The sequence below is a fragment of the Ranitomeya imitator genome, chromosome 5, assembly GCF_032444005.1.
Source record: "Ranitomeya imitator isolate aRanImi1 chromosome 5, aRanImi1.pri, whole genome shotgun sequence".
Classification (NCBI taxonomy): Eukaryota; Metazoa; Chordata; class Amphibia; order Anura; family Dendrobatidae; genus Ranitomeya; species Ranitomeya imitator.
The window spans coordinates 308,714,387-308,729,269 of NC_091286.1; the positions used below are offsets into that span (position 1 = coordinate 308,714,387).

At 41.0% G+C, this 14,883-nt stretch overlaps 1 protein-coding gene across 1 annotated transcript in view; it reads left to right on the forward strand.

Annotated features, from left to right (window-relative positions):
• The window catches only part of ASCC3 (activating signal cointegrator 1 complex subunit 3), an 887,461-nt gene that overhangs the window by 305,706 nt on the left and 566,872 nt on the right, over positions 1-14,883 (forward strand). Inside the window, exon 12 of the mRNA XM_069726311.1 lies at positions 9,855-9,926. Coding sequence (XP_069582412.1) covers positions 9,855-9,926 — 72 coding nt within the window. The remainder of the gene's footprint in view (positions 1-9,854; positions 9,927-14,883) is intronic.

Sequence of the window (14,883 nt, forward strand, 5' to 3'; positions counted from 1 at the left end):
GTCCTGTTCTGTTGCAGAGCTGTCCTGTTCTGTTGCAGAGCTGTGCTTTTCTGCAGCAGAGATGTGCTGTTCTGTTGCAGTGCTGTGCTGTTCTGCAGAGCTGTGCTGTTGTGCGCAGAGCTGTGCTGTTGTGCGGCAGAGCTGTGTTGTTCTGCTGTAGAGCTGTGCTGTTCTGTGGCAGAGCCATGCTGTTGTGCGACAGAGCTGTGCTATTCTGCTGTAGAGCTGTGCTGTTCACACTTAATGCAATGTTAGACCGGGTTCACATTTGCGTTGGGCAGAGCTGCGGAGAGCTTCAGACTGACGTCTGCATGCCTCCTGTGTACCTATCTTTAACATTGGGTATGCAGGCCATGTGGATGTATGTGTCCGCATGCGTTGCTTTGACGCTGCGCCAAACTGTGTCGAACGCAACATGTTGTTCTTGGAAGAGGTGCGGCAGTGGGTGGGGCTTAACGAAGGAACTACGCAGCCCTCTGCATCTCTGCCCGACGCAAATGTGAACTTAGCCTGAGTTGAACCTGAACAGGGGCTGTATGCAGTATAAGTTGTATATTGATTATACTCCTTCACTCCTTATGAAGATATTGAGTGAGGAGTTGCTTCTTTTAAACAGATGCCATCACCTTTAGAAATGACTAGTCACTGATTGTGGCATATTCGAGGTTTAGCTTGTTGTGCTTCTCTTTATTGTTTTTTTTTAACAAATACTCTTCAAGTAATGGCATAACGGACAGAATGGTCTTTAAGAGCTTATAATCTAAATGTATGTGCACATTAAGTATACCCATTTGCTTCTATCATCAACTACTGGGGTCAGGTTCACAACCTTATTTCAGATGCTGTTATTTTTATGTTCCATTGTTATCGTCTTGTTATTATTTATTTTTATGATATTTTGAAGAATAAAATATTTTCTAAGCTATTGCAAGAGTCATTTACCCAAACTGTTCTGAATAATTGGTAAATCAGCCCGTGCAATATCACACGAAGAAACAGGTACGCTGTAAAATGACTTGGCAATTGCATCTGATTACATTCTGCTCTCATTTTCTTTTATGAAGTTTCTTCGCGCCTGTCACATAGACATTGCAAGTCTCATTAGTCTTGATATTATTGCACTTCCAAACAGTACTTGCTTCCTATAAAGCACTTACATTCTGCTCTTCATTTGTACCATTGTGTCATCAGTTTGCCCTGGAAACCCAACCGCTGTTTTATATGCAATTTCTGGAATACTGTCAGTGTTAAGGGTTAAGTAGGCTCTTCATCCGCATTTCTGTAAAGTGAGATACCTGCTATCTGCGGGGAGCAGTTTCAAGTTTATACACAAAAGGATAGTTTGCCATATGGTGCTTATTGCAATGTGCATATTTTAACCTTCATTAATTGTATCAAGTGCCTGTCTATAAGAACTGCCATTGCCTCTCCTTAATTATCCTTCGATTTGGCTGTACGTTCTGAATTAAAATGAGTAGCTTGATAAAGACATGTAGTTGGTTGCTTAATTATATCTTTGAAAGTTGACCTTGTTTTAACGAGGTGTCCAATGACAACCAAGCTTGGCCTGCATTCTGCTATGGAGTAGGCCAAAACATTTGTCCATATATTCATTAGGCAATTAGATATACAGTGGATATGAAAAGTCTACGCACCCATGTTAATATGTCAAGGTTTTATCATGTTAAAAAAAAAATCTTGCCAAGAAGAATTATTTCAGAACTTTTTCCACCTTTAATGTCAACTATATTCTGTGCAATTTAGTTGAAAAATAAACTGAAATATTTTAAGTTGGTAATAGAAAAATAACTATAATAATGTGGTTGAAAAATATGCACACCAATAAAATTATTTTGTTGAAGTACCCTTTGAATTTTTGACAGCATTCAGTCTTTTTGAGTAGTAGGGGGTGGGAGACACTCCCCACTGAGGTAAACTAAATTAACATGCACCGCTTTACTATTGATTTCATGCTTATTTCAAATCTGCAATATTGTCTACATGCGCCAAGGCACTTTCTGGGTTGCATCCAGTAGCCAATGTTTACATATAATAATAATAATGATAATAATCTTTATTTTTATATAGCGCTAACATATTCCGCAGCACTTTACAGTTTGCACACATTATTATCTCTGTCCCCGATGGGGCTCACAATCTAAACTCCCTATCAGTATGTCTTTAGAATGTGGGAGGAAACCGGAGTGCCCGGAGGAAACCCACTCAACCATAGAGAGAACATATAAACTCCTTGCAGATGTTGTCCACGGTGGGATTAGAACTCAGGACCTCAGCGCTGCAAGGCTGCACATTTGTTTTTTTTACCTTTTGTATACCACTCTGCAGGCACTTTATTAATGATTTTCTATACATTATTAGCAAGGTATACTTCTGGTTTATGTTATAAACAATTAGGTAAAGATTATAGTAAAATCCTGTAAGCTATTTATCATGTAGTATTGGGCTAATATTATTGATTAACCAATAGTGGGCAGTAAAATTGCATGTCTCCATGACATGAAGCATACTATATAATTTGTATCGTTATTTTGGAATTTTTTGAAAATTGAATAAAAATAATGATTATACGTTCCTTTTCCTTCCGTTGTTTTGAAGGTTTGATTATAAAAGTTTTTGAGTAGAAGTCTGGCACACCTAGAATTTTTCTATATATGGCCCTCTTGAGATCAACCCAGCAGCCATTCCAAAACTTTGATCTTCTTCTGGTGAAGCCATTCTTTTGTTGATTTATAGCAGTGTTTCCCAAACTCTAAACTCTGGTCCTCATGGCCCTCAACGGTTCATATTTTCAGGATTTTTTTTAGTATTGCACAGGGGAGAGATCCTGTAGGAATTTACTAATTCCATCACCTTTGCAATACTGAGGAAATCCTGAAAACATAATCTGTTTTGGGCCATGAGGACTTGAGTTTGGAAAACACTAATTTAGAGGGATACTTAAGGTCATCGTCATGCTGAAAGTGAAATACATCTTCAGCTATTCAGCAAACTTCCAAAGGTTTTGATGCAAGATTGGCTAATACTTGGAACAGTTCATAATTTCCTTCTGCCTTGACTAAATCAGCCTCAAAAACATATTATAATGCTGCTTCCACCATTTTTCACAGTGGGCATGGTGTTCCTTTAGTGATGCGCAGTATTGGCTTTGCACCATACAAAACCTTTAGAGTTATGTCAAAAAAAAAGTTCAGCCTCGGACTCATTAGACAATAACACGTTTTCCCACATGCTTTTTGCAGACACAGGCATGATGTAGGTTTTGACTACACTTAGCCTGGCTTAGGATGTTTTTCTTTTTAAGAAAAGACAGACATGAAGAATATGAGAGTATGTTCTCACATGCAGTAAACAACAAGTTATTGCTAAAAATTCCTGCAGCTCCTTTAGTGTTGCTGTAGGCCTCTTGGCAGCCTCCTTGACCAATTTTCTTCTTGTCCTTTCATTAGTTTTTTAGGGACATTCTGTTTTCGGTTATTTCACTAGTGCCAAATTGAATCAGCTGTTCGGCCCCGCAGCTGCATGTGTCGCGTCTGTGTGACAGTCACAACACATGCATGGAGAGCCCAACAACTGATCAGCCAGAGTTCTCCAGGTATCCACGTTACAGATGCAGCAACTCAGGAAGTGCTGTAGCTATTTTGATAAGCTCTTATCCGAAGCTATTCGATAAACTCTAGTCTGCATATGTTAGTATTTGTGGTCCTTAAAAAATGGAACACACATGACCATAAAAAACAGATGTGTGAAGGTGGCTTTAGACTGTATTGTCCATCATCAGTGTCTGATTTCACAAATGCTCTTCTGGTTGAATGGGCAAAAAGTCTAAGAGATAGTCCAAAAACTTTTCGAAAGGTTTCCCAGAAGAGTAGAAGCTGGTGTGTCTGCAGAGTGGGTATCAACTCCATATTATTGCTTATGGATTTAGAATTTGATGTCATAAAAACTCCTGTAGGTGTCCCAATGCTTCGGTCCATATAATACATTTCACATTTCTGCCACATTTTCCACATGTATTTGTACCGCATCACATTCAGAATATGAAATGTCTGATCTCACCAGTCTATTGCGGTGGAATAATTATTGATCCTGTCTTCTGCAGAACATAAAATCTTGCTTGTACAATTTTGAATCTGTCCACCATTTTCATTTTGTGTATAGCAGGTGATTGCCCTTTTTAAGCAGCATATACATAACACAATATACAGTATATGGTTGCAAATTGAGACCAGGTAACTTTTATTTTTCTTCCGGAACAATTTTTTTGCCATTTACTTATTTCAAACCTTTACTATACATAATGTACTCAAGAGTCTCAACTACCATTATCATGATTTTTGCTTTAGTTCTTGTCTTGATTTTTGCTATTATGCAATAACTGTTTTGAATATTCATTTGGCCAGGATATTATTTTCCAGCAACGCAATTTTTTCCCTTTAAACTAAATTTGCAAGCATATGGCAGCTTTCTCGCAAAATGTACTTAACAACGACAACTGAAAACATTGATGCTGATGATCACAACATACAATTCCAAACCTGATTAAGAATATTCTAATGAATAACACTATAGCTGACAATGTGACAGCTATGCAGCATATAAATCAATTACCATAGTCCTCTGCTGGTGCATGATAAGGTCTGTGTAGTGTGGCATATGAAATACTGTATATGAGAATGGGGATTATTGCTATTCATTGGGGATGTTTGCTTCTTTTAATATGCCAGAATGGCATTTTACTTGTTTTAGTTATGGAAATTCACTTTTGCTCATCATGCATTAAATTATGTGCTGTTTTCTGAGAATCACATTAGACAACCCTTATAAGTGAGCATACATATTTCCCTAAGCATTACGACCATATGAAGCGTTCCACAATCCCTAGATTTTAAGCATATGTCATATTTAATGCTATATTTTAGTTACGATGAAAATGATATTCAATAAATGCTATTGGATACCATAAAGAGAGAAAAATGAAATGTGCAGTACAGTTTTTTTTTCTGCCATGTTTGTTGTTAGCTGTATCGTCATTATTTGTCCTTATTAAAGTTAGCCGCAGTGCTTGTACCTGGAGGTCACTTGTACAGGTGCTTCTCACAAAATTAGAATATAATCAAAAAGTTAATTTATTTCACTTCTTCAATACAAAAAGTTTATTATAGTTCTATGGGATTTCTGAAACATGACTTTTTCAGCAGCTCAGATAAACTGCAATGGAGTCACATGCATGGACTTTTCTATAGTGAGAATGACATAGCAGAGAGCCCCCATTTTACAGATCTATAAAATAACGCTGGGAGCGTCACTCTGTCCGAAGCCTTTATAGACTGCGCAAGCGCTGGCGCAGTGTGGACCCCACAGTGATGCTCCCAGGAGATCGCGGTATGCGTAAGCACTGAACGCACACCGCGATCTCCAACGGAGAGGCAGGGACCGCCAGGAGGGTAAGTATTGGCTATATTCACCTGTCCCTCGTTCCAGCGCTGCGTGCGGCTCCGTCTCCGTGTCCCGATCCTCTGCCTGTGACGTTCAGTTCAGAGGGCGCGATGAGGAAGATGGCGGCGTGCAGCGGTGGAACGGGGCCAGGTGAATATAGCAAGTGTTGGGGGCCTGAGCTAGCGGCGATACCGGCACCTGACCCCCACAGCGCGCCGGTGTCCCCGCCTGCTCAGGCCCCCCAGCACTCGGCGCCCAGCAACAATAGGTGAGTATGGTAATTTTTTTTTTATATATATTGCAGCAGCATACGGGGCATATACAATGGAGCATCTTATGAGCAGTGTACGGGGGCATATACCATGGAGCATCTTATGGGGGCCATAAACCATAATGGAGCAGTGTACGGGGGCGTATACCATGGAGCATCTTATGGGGGCCATAAACCTTTATGGAACAGCGTACGGGGCATACACTATGGAGCATCTTATGGGGCCATCAACCATAATGGAGCAGTGTACGAGGGCATATACTATGGAGCATCTTATGGGGGCCATAAACCTTTATGGAGCAGTGTACGGGGCATATACTATTGAGCATCTTATGGGGGCCATCAACCGTAATGGAGCAGTGTACGAGGGCATATACTATGGAGCATCTTATGGGGGCCATCAACCTTTATGGAGCAGCGTATGGGGCATATGGATGGGAGCAGCAAATTAAAGAATGGTGGAGCAGGATGGGAGCAGCACATGACAGAACGGGGGCGCAGGATGGGAGCAGCACATGACAGAATAGGGCAGCACATGACAGAATGGAGGTGCAGGATGGCAGCAGCACATGACAAAACGGGGGTGCAGGATGGAAGCAGCACATGACAGAATGGAAGCGCAGGATGGGTGCAGCACATGTCAGAATGGAGGCGCTGGATGGGTGCAGCACATGTCAGAATGGAGGCGCAGAATGGGTGCAGCACATGTCAGAATGAAGGCGCAGGATGGGTGCAGCACATGTCATTATGGAGGTGCAGGATGGGTGCAGCACATGTCAGAATGGGGGTGCAGGATGGGAGCAGCACATGACAGGATGGGGCGCAGGATGGAGCAGCACATGACAGGATGGGGACGCAGGATGGAGCAGCACATGACAGGATGGGGACGCAGGATAGAGCAGCACATGACAGGATGGAGACCATATACCAATATAAATGCTCACCACCTGGGCGTAGAAGGGGTTCAATAGCTAGTTAGATATAATCCTGGAAGTGAAACTGACACCAAAACCTTCTTGCACATTTTGTTAAGTCATAAATGTCTCAAATGGTGTTACCTCTTTAAGGTATTTTTTGCACCCCTTGGACCAGCTCAGTCTGACAGCATGGCCCACAGATCAAACCTGCTATATGTAGATAATGATTGGTGCGCTTCACCAGGGACCAATACCGATACCACACAACCAGAAACAGCTTGGTGCCCAATGTAGATAGACTCAGGGCTGCCTATTTTTATAAGCTGTGGAAAAATGTGTCCCTTCTATTTGCTGCGACGTAACACCAGCCTTTTTTTTGTGGATTAAAAGGGGGGTGGGGGGGGGGTTCTCTGGGAATAGAATAAAGTACATAAAGGAAATTGCATTTTAATCAAATTCATAAATGTTTATGACCTGCAAATCATACTCATTTTATCTAGATAGTTAATCACTTTAAATTAATATGGCCGCCATCATTTTCACAGACAGGACAGGTGCCTAGGAGCATGTGTGGTTGGAAGCTTCACAGTTATGATCCGGAAGATAGATTTACAGTACAAGATGTACGTTATCTCCATCTCACAGAAACCATTCCGCAGTCTGACAGACAGGGTGTGTACTGCAATTTTAGCAGTCTCTTCTTATCTCAGCACTGCTGTTATCGCCTGTAGTAGATCAGAAAGACATGGTGAACAGCAGTGTGAGCAGCCTCTTCTTACCTTAGCACCCTTCATATATCCTGTATTACATTAGACAGGGTGAACAGCAGTGTGAGCAGCCTCTTCTTACCTTAGCACCCCTGATATCTCCTGTTATGATCTGGTGGTTTAGGAACAACATGAGACAAGCTCTGAAGGAGGTGGTATCTGTACTGACCGCAGACCCTGAACCTAGCAGCGCAACTAGAAATAGCCGTGGGGGGTACCTGACACTGCCTAGACCCCTCGGCACAGCCTAACATCTAACTTCCCCTAAAGATGGAAACAGGAAACCTATCTTGCCTCAGAGAAAATCCCCAAAGGAAAGATAGCCCCCCACAAATATTGACGGTGAGAGGAGGGGAAAATAACATACGCAGAGATGAAATCAGATTTTAGCATAGGAGGCCAGTCTAGCTTGATAGATAGGACAGAAAAGGATACTGTGCGGTCAGTATAAAAACTACAAAACAATCCACACAGAGTTTACAAAATCTCCACACCTGACTAAAGGTGTGGAGGGTAAATCTGCTTCCCAGAGCTTCCAGCTAACAGAAAAAATCCATAATGACAAGCTGGACAAAAATAGAATGCACAGAACAATAAGTCCACAACATGTGGACTGAAATGAGCAAAGCCAGAACTTATCTTAGCAGAACTGGTCAGGAAACCAGAAGAATCCAAGCAGAGATGTGAATCCAGCCAGAAAACATTGACAAGTGGCATAGGCTGAAGACTAGAGCCAGGTTAAATAGCAGAGCCAGGAGAGACGATTAGTGAAAGCAGCTGCAAAGCTAAACCCAAGGAGCAGCAGTTCCACTCAAAACCACCAGAGGGAGCCCAAGGGCAGAATTCACAAAAGTGCCATTTACAACCACCGGAGGGAGCCCAAGAACGGAATTCACAACAATATCCTGTATTACATTAGACAGGGTAAACAGCAGTGTGAGTAGCCTCATTTTACCTTAGCACCTCTGGTTGCTCATATATTAGAAGAGAAAGACATTGTGGAGAGCGGTGTAAGCAGCCTTTTCTTATCTTAAAGGGAACCTGTCACCTGAATTTGGCGGGACTGGTTTTGGGTCATATGGGCGGAGTTTTCGGGTGTTTGATTCACCCTTTCCTTACCCGCTGGCTGATTGCTGGCTGCAATATTGGATTGAAGTTCATTCTCTGTCCTCCATAGTACACGCCTGCGCAAAGCAATCTTGCCTCGTGCAGGTGTGTACTATGGAGGACAGAGAATGAACTTCAATCCAATATTGCAGCCAGCATGCAGCCAGCGGGTAAGGAAAGGGTGAATCAAACACCCGAAAACTCCGCCCATATGACCCAAAACCAGTCCCACCAAATTCAGGTGACAGAGTCCCTTTAATACCCCTGGTATTTCCAATATGAGATTAGATAGACATGATGGACAGCAGTGTGAGTATCCTCTTTTATCTCATCATCCCTGGTATCGCCAGTATTGGATCAGAAAGCCAGTGTGGACTGTTGTATTAGCAACCATGTCTTACTTTAGGATCATTGGTATCTCCAGTATTAGATCAGAAAGACTTGGTGGACAGCAGTGTGAGCAGCATCTTCTTACCCTCTGTGAGCAGCATCTTCTTACCCTCACACTCCTTTTATCTCCTGTATTAGATCAGAAAAACAATGTATAACAGTGTGAGCAGCCTCTTCTCCTCAGCGCCCCATGTATGCCCAGTATTAGATCAGTAACACAAGATGGACAGCAGCTCCTCCACACCCTTGGAGTCTCCACTATTAAAGGTGAACAGCAATGTAAGCAGCCTCTTATTGCCTCAGCACCAATGGTGTCTCCAGTATTAGATCAGAAAGACACGGTGGACAGCAGTATGAGCAGCCTCTTCTTACCTCAGCACCCCTGGTATCTATTATTCAATCAGAAAGACACGGTAGTTAGCAGTGAGAACAGCACTTGGTGCCTCGACACCTCTGGTGTCTCCAGTATAAAATTAGATTTACATTATGGGCAGCAGTGTAAGCCTGTTCTTCATACCTCATCACCTTTGGTATCCCCTGTATTAGGGCACATCTTCCTGCTCATTAAGGGAGGGTGTGGGGCTTCTCACTGCAAAATTAACATTCTATGATAGGTTTCAGTCAGTTTAACAAGACAGCAGCTTTTTTATATTCTATGGTGATTATCTTCCTAGACAAAATGATGATGATTATATTTTATTTAGAAATTTATTTAAAATGACATTTCCTATATAAGTGTTTAGAAATTTGCAATTTGATAGTTTTTCTTTAGCATTGAAACGATAGTCAAACTATTTCAATTCTGATTTTAAAATGTGATCATACAGTAAGATTGTTGTATTCAACCCAAAATTAAAATGTTTTAATAGTTATTTAAGTGTATATTTCACTATATTTTAAGTTAAACTTTCAGTATGTAAATGTTTGTCTCTTTCTATTTTTTAGACACAACAACTCCATGACATGGAAGAAGTCTGCTATGAGAATGTTCTCAAAGAAATTAGAGCTGGCCGACAGGTAGGAGAGACCATTTACATAAAATATGGCAAATCCTGGAGAGATCATCATCTGTGTTTCCTTATTAAGTTTTAGCAAAGCAAATTAAATGAAGTTAATTAAATTATTTATTTCATTATACAATAGGTCAGGTAAGCTGCAGAACTTAATGATTATCAATGCAATCATTATTATTGCTTGTATTCACCATTTGCAGTTATGGGTCTATACTTATTGGGAGTTTCTGCCTTTTTCTCTTCCACGCACATATACATATGTGGAAAAGCTAAGTCCAGCTCTATTTCAGGCTTAATGACACTTTAACTGGACATTAGGTTTGATGTGCGGCTCCTTCTCTTGGATTTGACATCTGATTTAGTCCTCGGGCAGTAATGACAGAACCTAGCACGCATAGCCATCCACTAACATCCAGTGAATTTAGCGGTGTGCACAGTTTCTTATTTAGAAGCAGATTATAATTATATACCTGCTTCTTACAACTGAACGAATAATATTTTTTTTTAAGGATTTTATTAACTAGTCCCAGTTTTACGATTTATTTTTATAATAATCAGAATTGATTGCTCGCTTCCAGAGGATGTCTTTGTCCTGTGATGATCACAAGGGTATTCAACGTTGTGTATTATTATTTGTAATGGGTACATCACATGATCGAGAATGAACAAAGAACATGACATTCAATGACTCTCGAAAGATATCTTCAAAATAAAGAGTAATGATTAAACTAAGCTTTTTAATAAATTGTATAACTTTTTATTGTGGATGGAATAGACTTTATTTGCAGAAGCATGATAATCCTTTAAACTAGGCAATTAAGCTTTGTATATTTGTGAAATATTAGATCTCTGCTGCATTCCTACAATTGGAGTAGCTATTATGTGATGGCACAACATATTCCCTTCTGACTTACACAGCACTTGAGCCTTCTTTTTCTTGGATACTCATGAGTAAATTACACCAACCAGCAGAAACAGGCGCCTATGTAACTGAATCAATACTATTTCTAAACAGCCATGTCCGCTATCTGCCTGTGTCATTTCCTCAACAGTCCCCTGTGAGACCCGATGAGCCCTATACACTACAGTATTAATGGAGGTGTTGGCATTGTTGTGCTCTCTTTCTGTTAAAAATCACCCTCATATAGCTTACCATTATCAGGATATCACTAATGATCTACAAACTGACATCTTTTTAGATTCCTCATTAAGGCTGATATAACGTGTAGCTCCATATTTATATTTCGCTATATACACACACGTGGTCAAAATTGTTGGTAGCCCTCGTTCAATGACAGAAAGCCCCTCAATGGTCACAGAAATAACTTGAATATGACAAAAGTAATAATAAATTAAAAATCTATGAAAATGAACAAATGAAAGTCAGATATTGCTTTTTATGATGTCCTTATACACTTTAATAGGGTGTGCAATGAGACATGTAGCTAACCACCCTGTCTTCTTTAAGAAAAGAGGCTGTAAAGTTGTAACCTTCGTTTATTGCTTGTAGATGTGACAGGAAAGTGTGAAACTATAGAATGCAATAGTAGGAACATTACAGAATATACAACTATACAATCTTTTCTTCGTTATATGGATTGCATTTCAATGATTTTCGGAGGAGCACCCGGGATCTGGAGGCTAAGCTTTAACGAGTGTCCTGCATGTCAGGCACTCTGATTCAGTGAAGTTGGCGGTGCTGTCTACTATTTACCTTTTGACAGATGGCCATGTGAGGGCTTGTTTTTTGCCGGACAAGTTGCACTTTGGGCTTGTTTTTTGCCGGACAAGTTGCACTTTTGAACGACATCATTGGTTTAAGCATGTCGTGTACTTGAAAACGGGCAAAAAATTCCAAGTGCGGTGAAATTGCAAAAAAAGTGCAATCCCACACTTATTTTTTGTTTGGCTTGTTTGCTAGGTTCACTAACTGCTAAAACTGACCTGCCTTCTGAATCTCCAGGTCATTATGAGTTCATAGACCCCAAACATGTTTTGGTTACGTTTTATCTAAGTAGTAAAAAATAAATAAAAATGTGTGCAATTTTCCAATACCCGTAGCGTCTCCATTTTTCGTGATCTCGGGTTTGGTGAGGGCTTATTTTTTGCATGCCGAGCTGACATTTTTAATTATGCCATTTTGGTGCAAATGCAGTGCCTTGTGAAAGTATTCGCCCCCTGGAACTTTTCAACCTTTTCCCACATATCATGTTTCAAACATAAAGATACCAAATGTAAATTTTTGGTGAAGAATCAACACCAAGTGGAACACAATTGTGAAGTTGATTGAAATTTATTGGTTATTTTAAATTTTTGTGGAAAAACTGAAAAACTGAAAAGTGGGGCGTGCAATATTATTCGGCCCCTTTACTTTCAGTGCAGCAAACTCACGCCAGCAGTTCATTGTGGATCTCTGAATGATCCAATGTTGTCCTAAATGCCTAATGATGATAAATATAATCCACCTGTGTGTAATCAAGTCTCCGTATGAATGCACCTGCTCTGTGTTAGTCTCAGGGTTTCTGTTTGAAGCCCAGAGAGCATCATGAAGACCAAGGAACACAACAGGCGGGTCCGTGATACTGTTGTGGAAAAGTTTAAAGCCGGATTTGGATACAAAATGATTTCCAAAACTTTAAACCTCCCAAGGAGCACTGTGCAAGCGATCATATTGAAATGGAAGGAGTATCATAACACTGCAAATCTACTGTTAAACTGTAAAGCGCTGCGGAATATGTTGGCGCTATATAAATAAAGATTATTATTATTATTATTATTATTATTATTAAATCTACCAAATCTACCAAGACCCGGCCGTCCCTCTAAACTTTCATCTCAAACAAGGAGAAGACTGATCAGAGATGCAGCCAAGAGGCCCATGATCACTCTGGATGAACTGCAGAGATCTACAGCTGATGTGGGACAGTCTGTACATAGGACAACAAATCTGCACAAATCTGGCCTTTATGGAAGAGTGGCAAGAAGAAAGCCATTTCTCAAAGATATCCATAAAAAGTGTCGTTTAAAAACATGTGGAAGAAGGTGCTCTGGTCAGATGAAACCAGAATCAAACTTTTTGGCAACAATGCCAAACGATATGTTTGGCGTAAAAACAACACAGCTCATCACCCTGAACACACCATCCCCACTGTCCAACTTGGCAGTGGCAGCATCATGGTTTGGGCCTGCTTTTCTTCAGGGACAGGGAAGATGGTTAAAATTGATGGGAAGATGGGTAGAGCCAAATACAGGACCATTCTTGAAGAAAACCTGTTGGAGTCTGCAAAAGACCTGAGACTGGGACGGAGATTTGTCTTCCAAACATAAAGCAAAATTTACAATGAAATGGTTCATAAATAAACATAGCCAGGTGTTAGAATGGCCAAGTCAAAGTCCAGACTTCAATCCAATCGAGAATCTGTGGAAAGAGCTGAAAACTGCTGTTCACAAACGATCTCCATCAAACCTCACTGAGCTCGAGCTGTTTGCCAATGAAGAATGTGCAAAAATTTCAGTCTCTCGATGTACAAAACTGATAGAGACATACCCCAAGCGACTTGCAGCTGTAATCGCAGCAAAAGATGGAGCAACAAAGTAGTTACATGGGCCGAATAATATTGCACTCCCCACAAAAAATTTAAAATAACCAATAAATTTCATTCAACTTCACAATTGTGTTCAATTTGTTGTTGATTCTTCACCAAAAATTTACATTTGGTATCTTTATGTTTGAAGCATGATACGTGGGAAAAGGTTGAAAAGTTCAAGGGGGCCAAATATGTTCGCAAGGCACTGTACATTCTTTTGATCACCAGTTATTGCTTTTTAACGCAATGTTGCGGTGACCAAAAAAATGTAATTCTGGCGTTTCAAATTTTTTTCTCACTACGCTGTTGTGTGTTGTGTTGCGATCAGGTTAATGCTTTTTTTTCTTGATAGATTGGGAGATTCTGAATGCGGCAATACCAAATATGTGTAGGTATGATTTCTTTTTTTTACTTTTGCCATGCTTCAATAAACTCCATGCGAGGCTAGAAGCAGGCATAGCCTGATCGGCTCTGCTACATAGCAGCGATCATCAGATCGCTCCTATGTAGCTGAATTGCAGGCTTGCTATGAGCGCCGACCACAGGGTGCCACTCACAGCAAGCCGGCATCAGTAACCATAGAGGTCTCAAGGAGACCTCTGGTTACTGTGCCTACGCATTGCTGACTCCCGATCATGTGACGGGGGCCGGCGATGCATGCTTTTCCGGCCCGGTGGCCGGAAGTGCCGGTTAAATGCAGCTGTCAGCATTTGACAGCGGCATTTAACTAGTTAATAACGGCGGGTGAATCGCGATTTCACCCGTCACTATTGCGGGCACATGTCAGCTGTTCAAAACAGCTGACATGTCCCGGCTTTGAGTTGGGCTCAGCGCTGGAGCCCACATCAAAGCAGGGGATCCGACCTCCACAGTAATAGTACTCATGAAATAGGCCTAGACAGAAATGATGGTACCCTCAAAATAATGTGACTGTAGCCAACCTCCCTGGATGTGGCCGCAGGAGGAAAACTGATGACAAATCATAGAAACGGATGATATGAATGGTAACAAAAGAGCCCAGAAAAACTTCTAAACAGATTAAAGGTGAACTTCAAGCTCAAGGAAGATCAGTATCAGATCGCACTATCTGTCGTTGTATGAGCCAAAGTGGACTTCATGTGAGACAACCAAGGAGGACACCATTGACCTGACATAAATCCTCTTGAGCATATTTTGAAAGAGCTGAAACATGCCGTCTGGATAAGGCAATCTTCAAACACAAGACAACTGGAGCAGTTTGCTCTTGGGGAGTGGGCCAAAATACCTGTCGAGAGGTGTAGAAGTCTCGTTTGATTGCAGTGATTGCCTCAAAAGGTTGTGCAACAAAATATTAAGTTAAGGGTACCATTGTTTCTGTCCAGGCCTATTTCATGA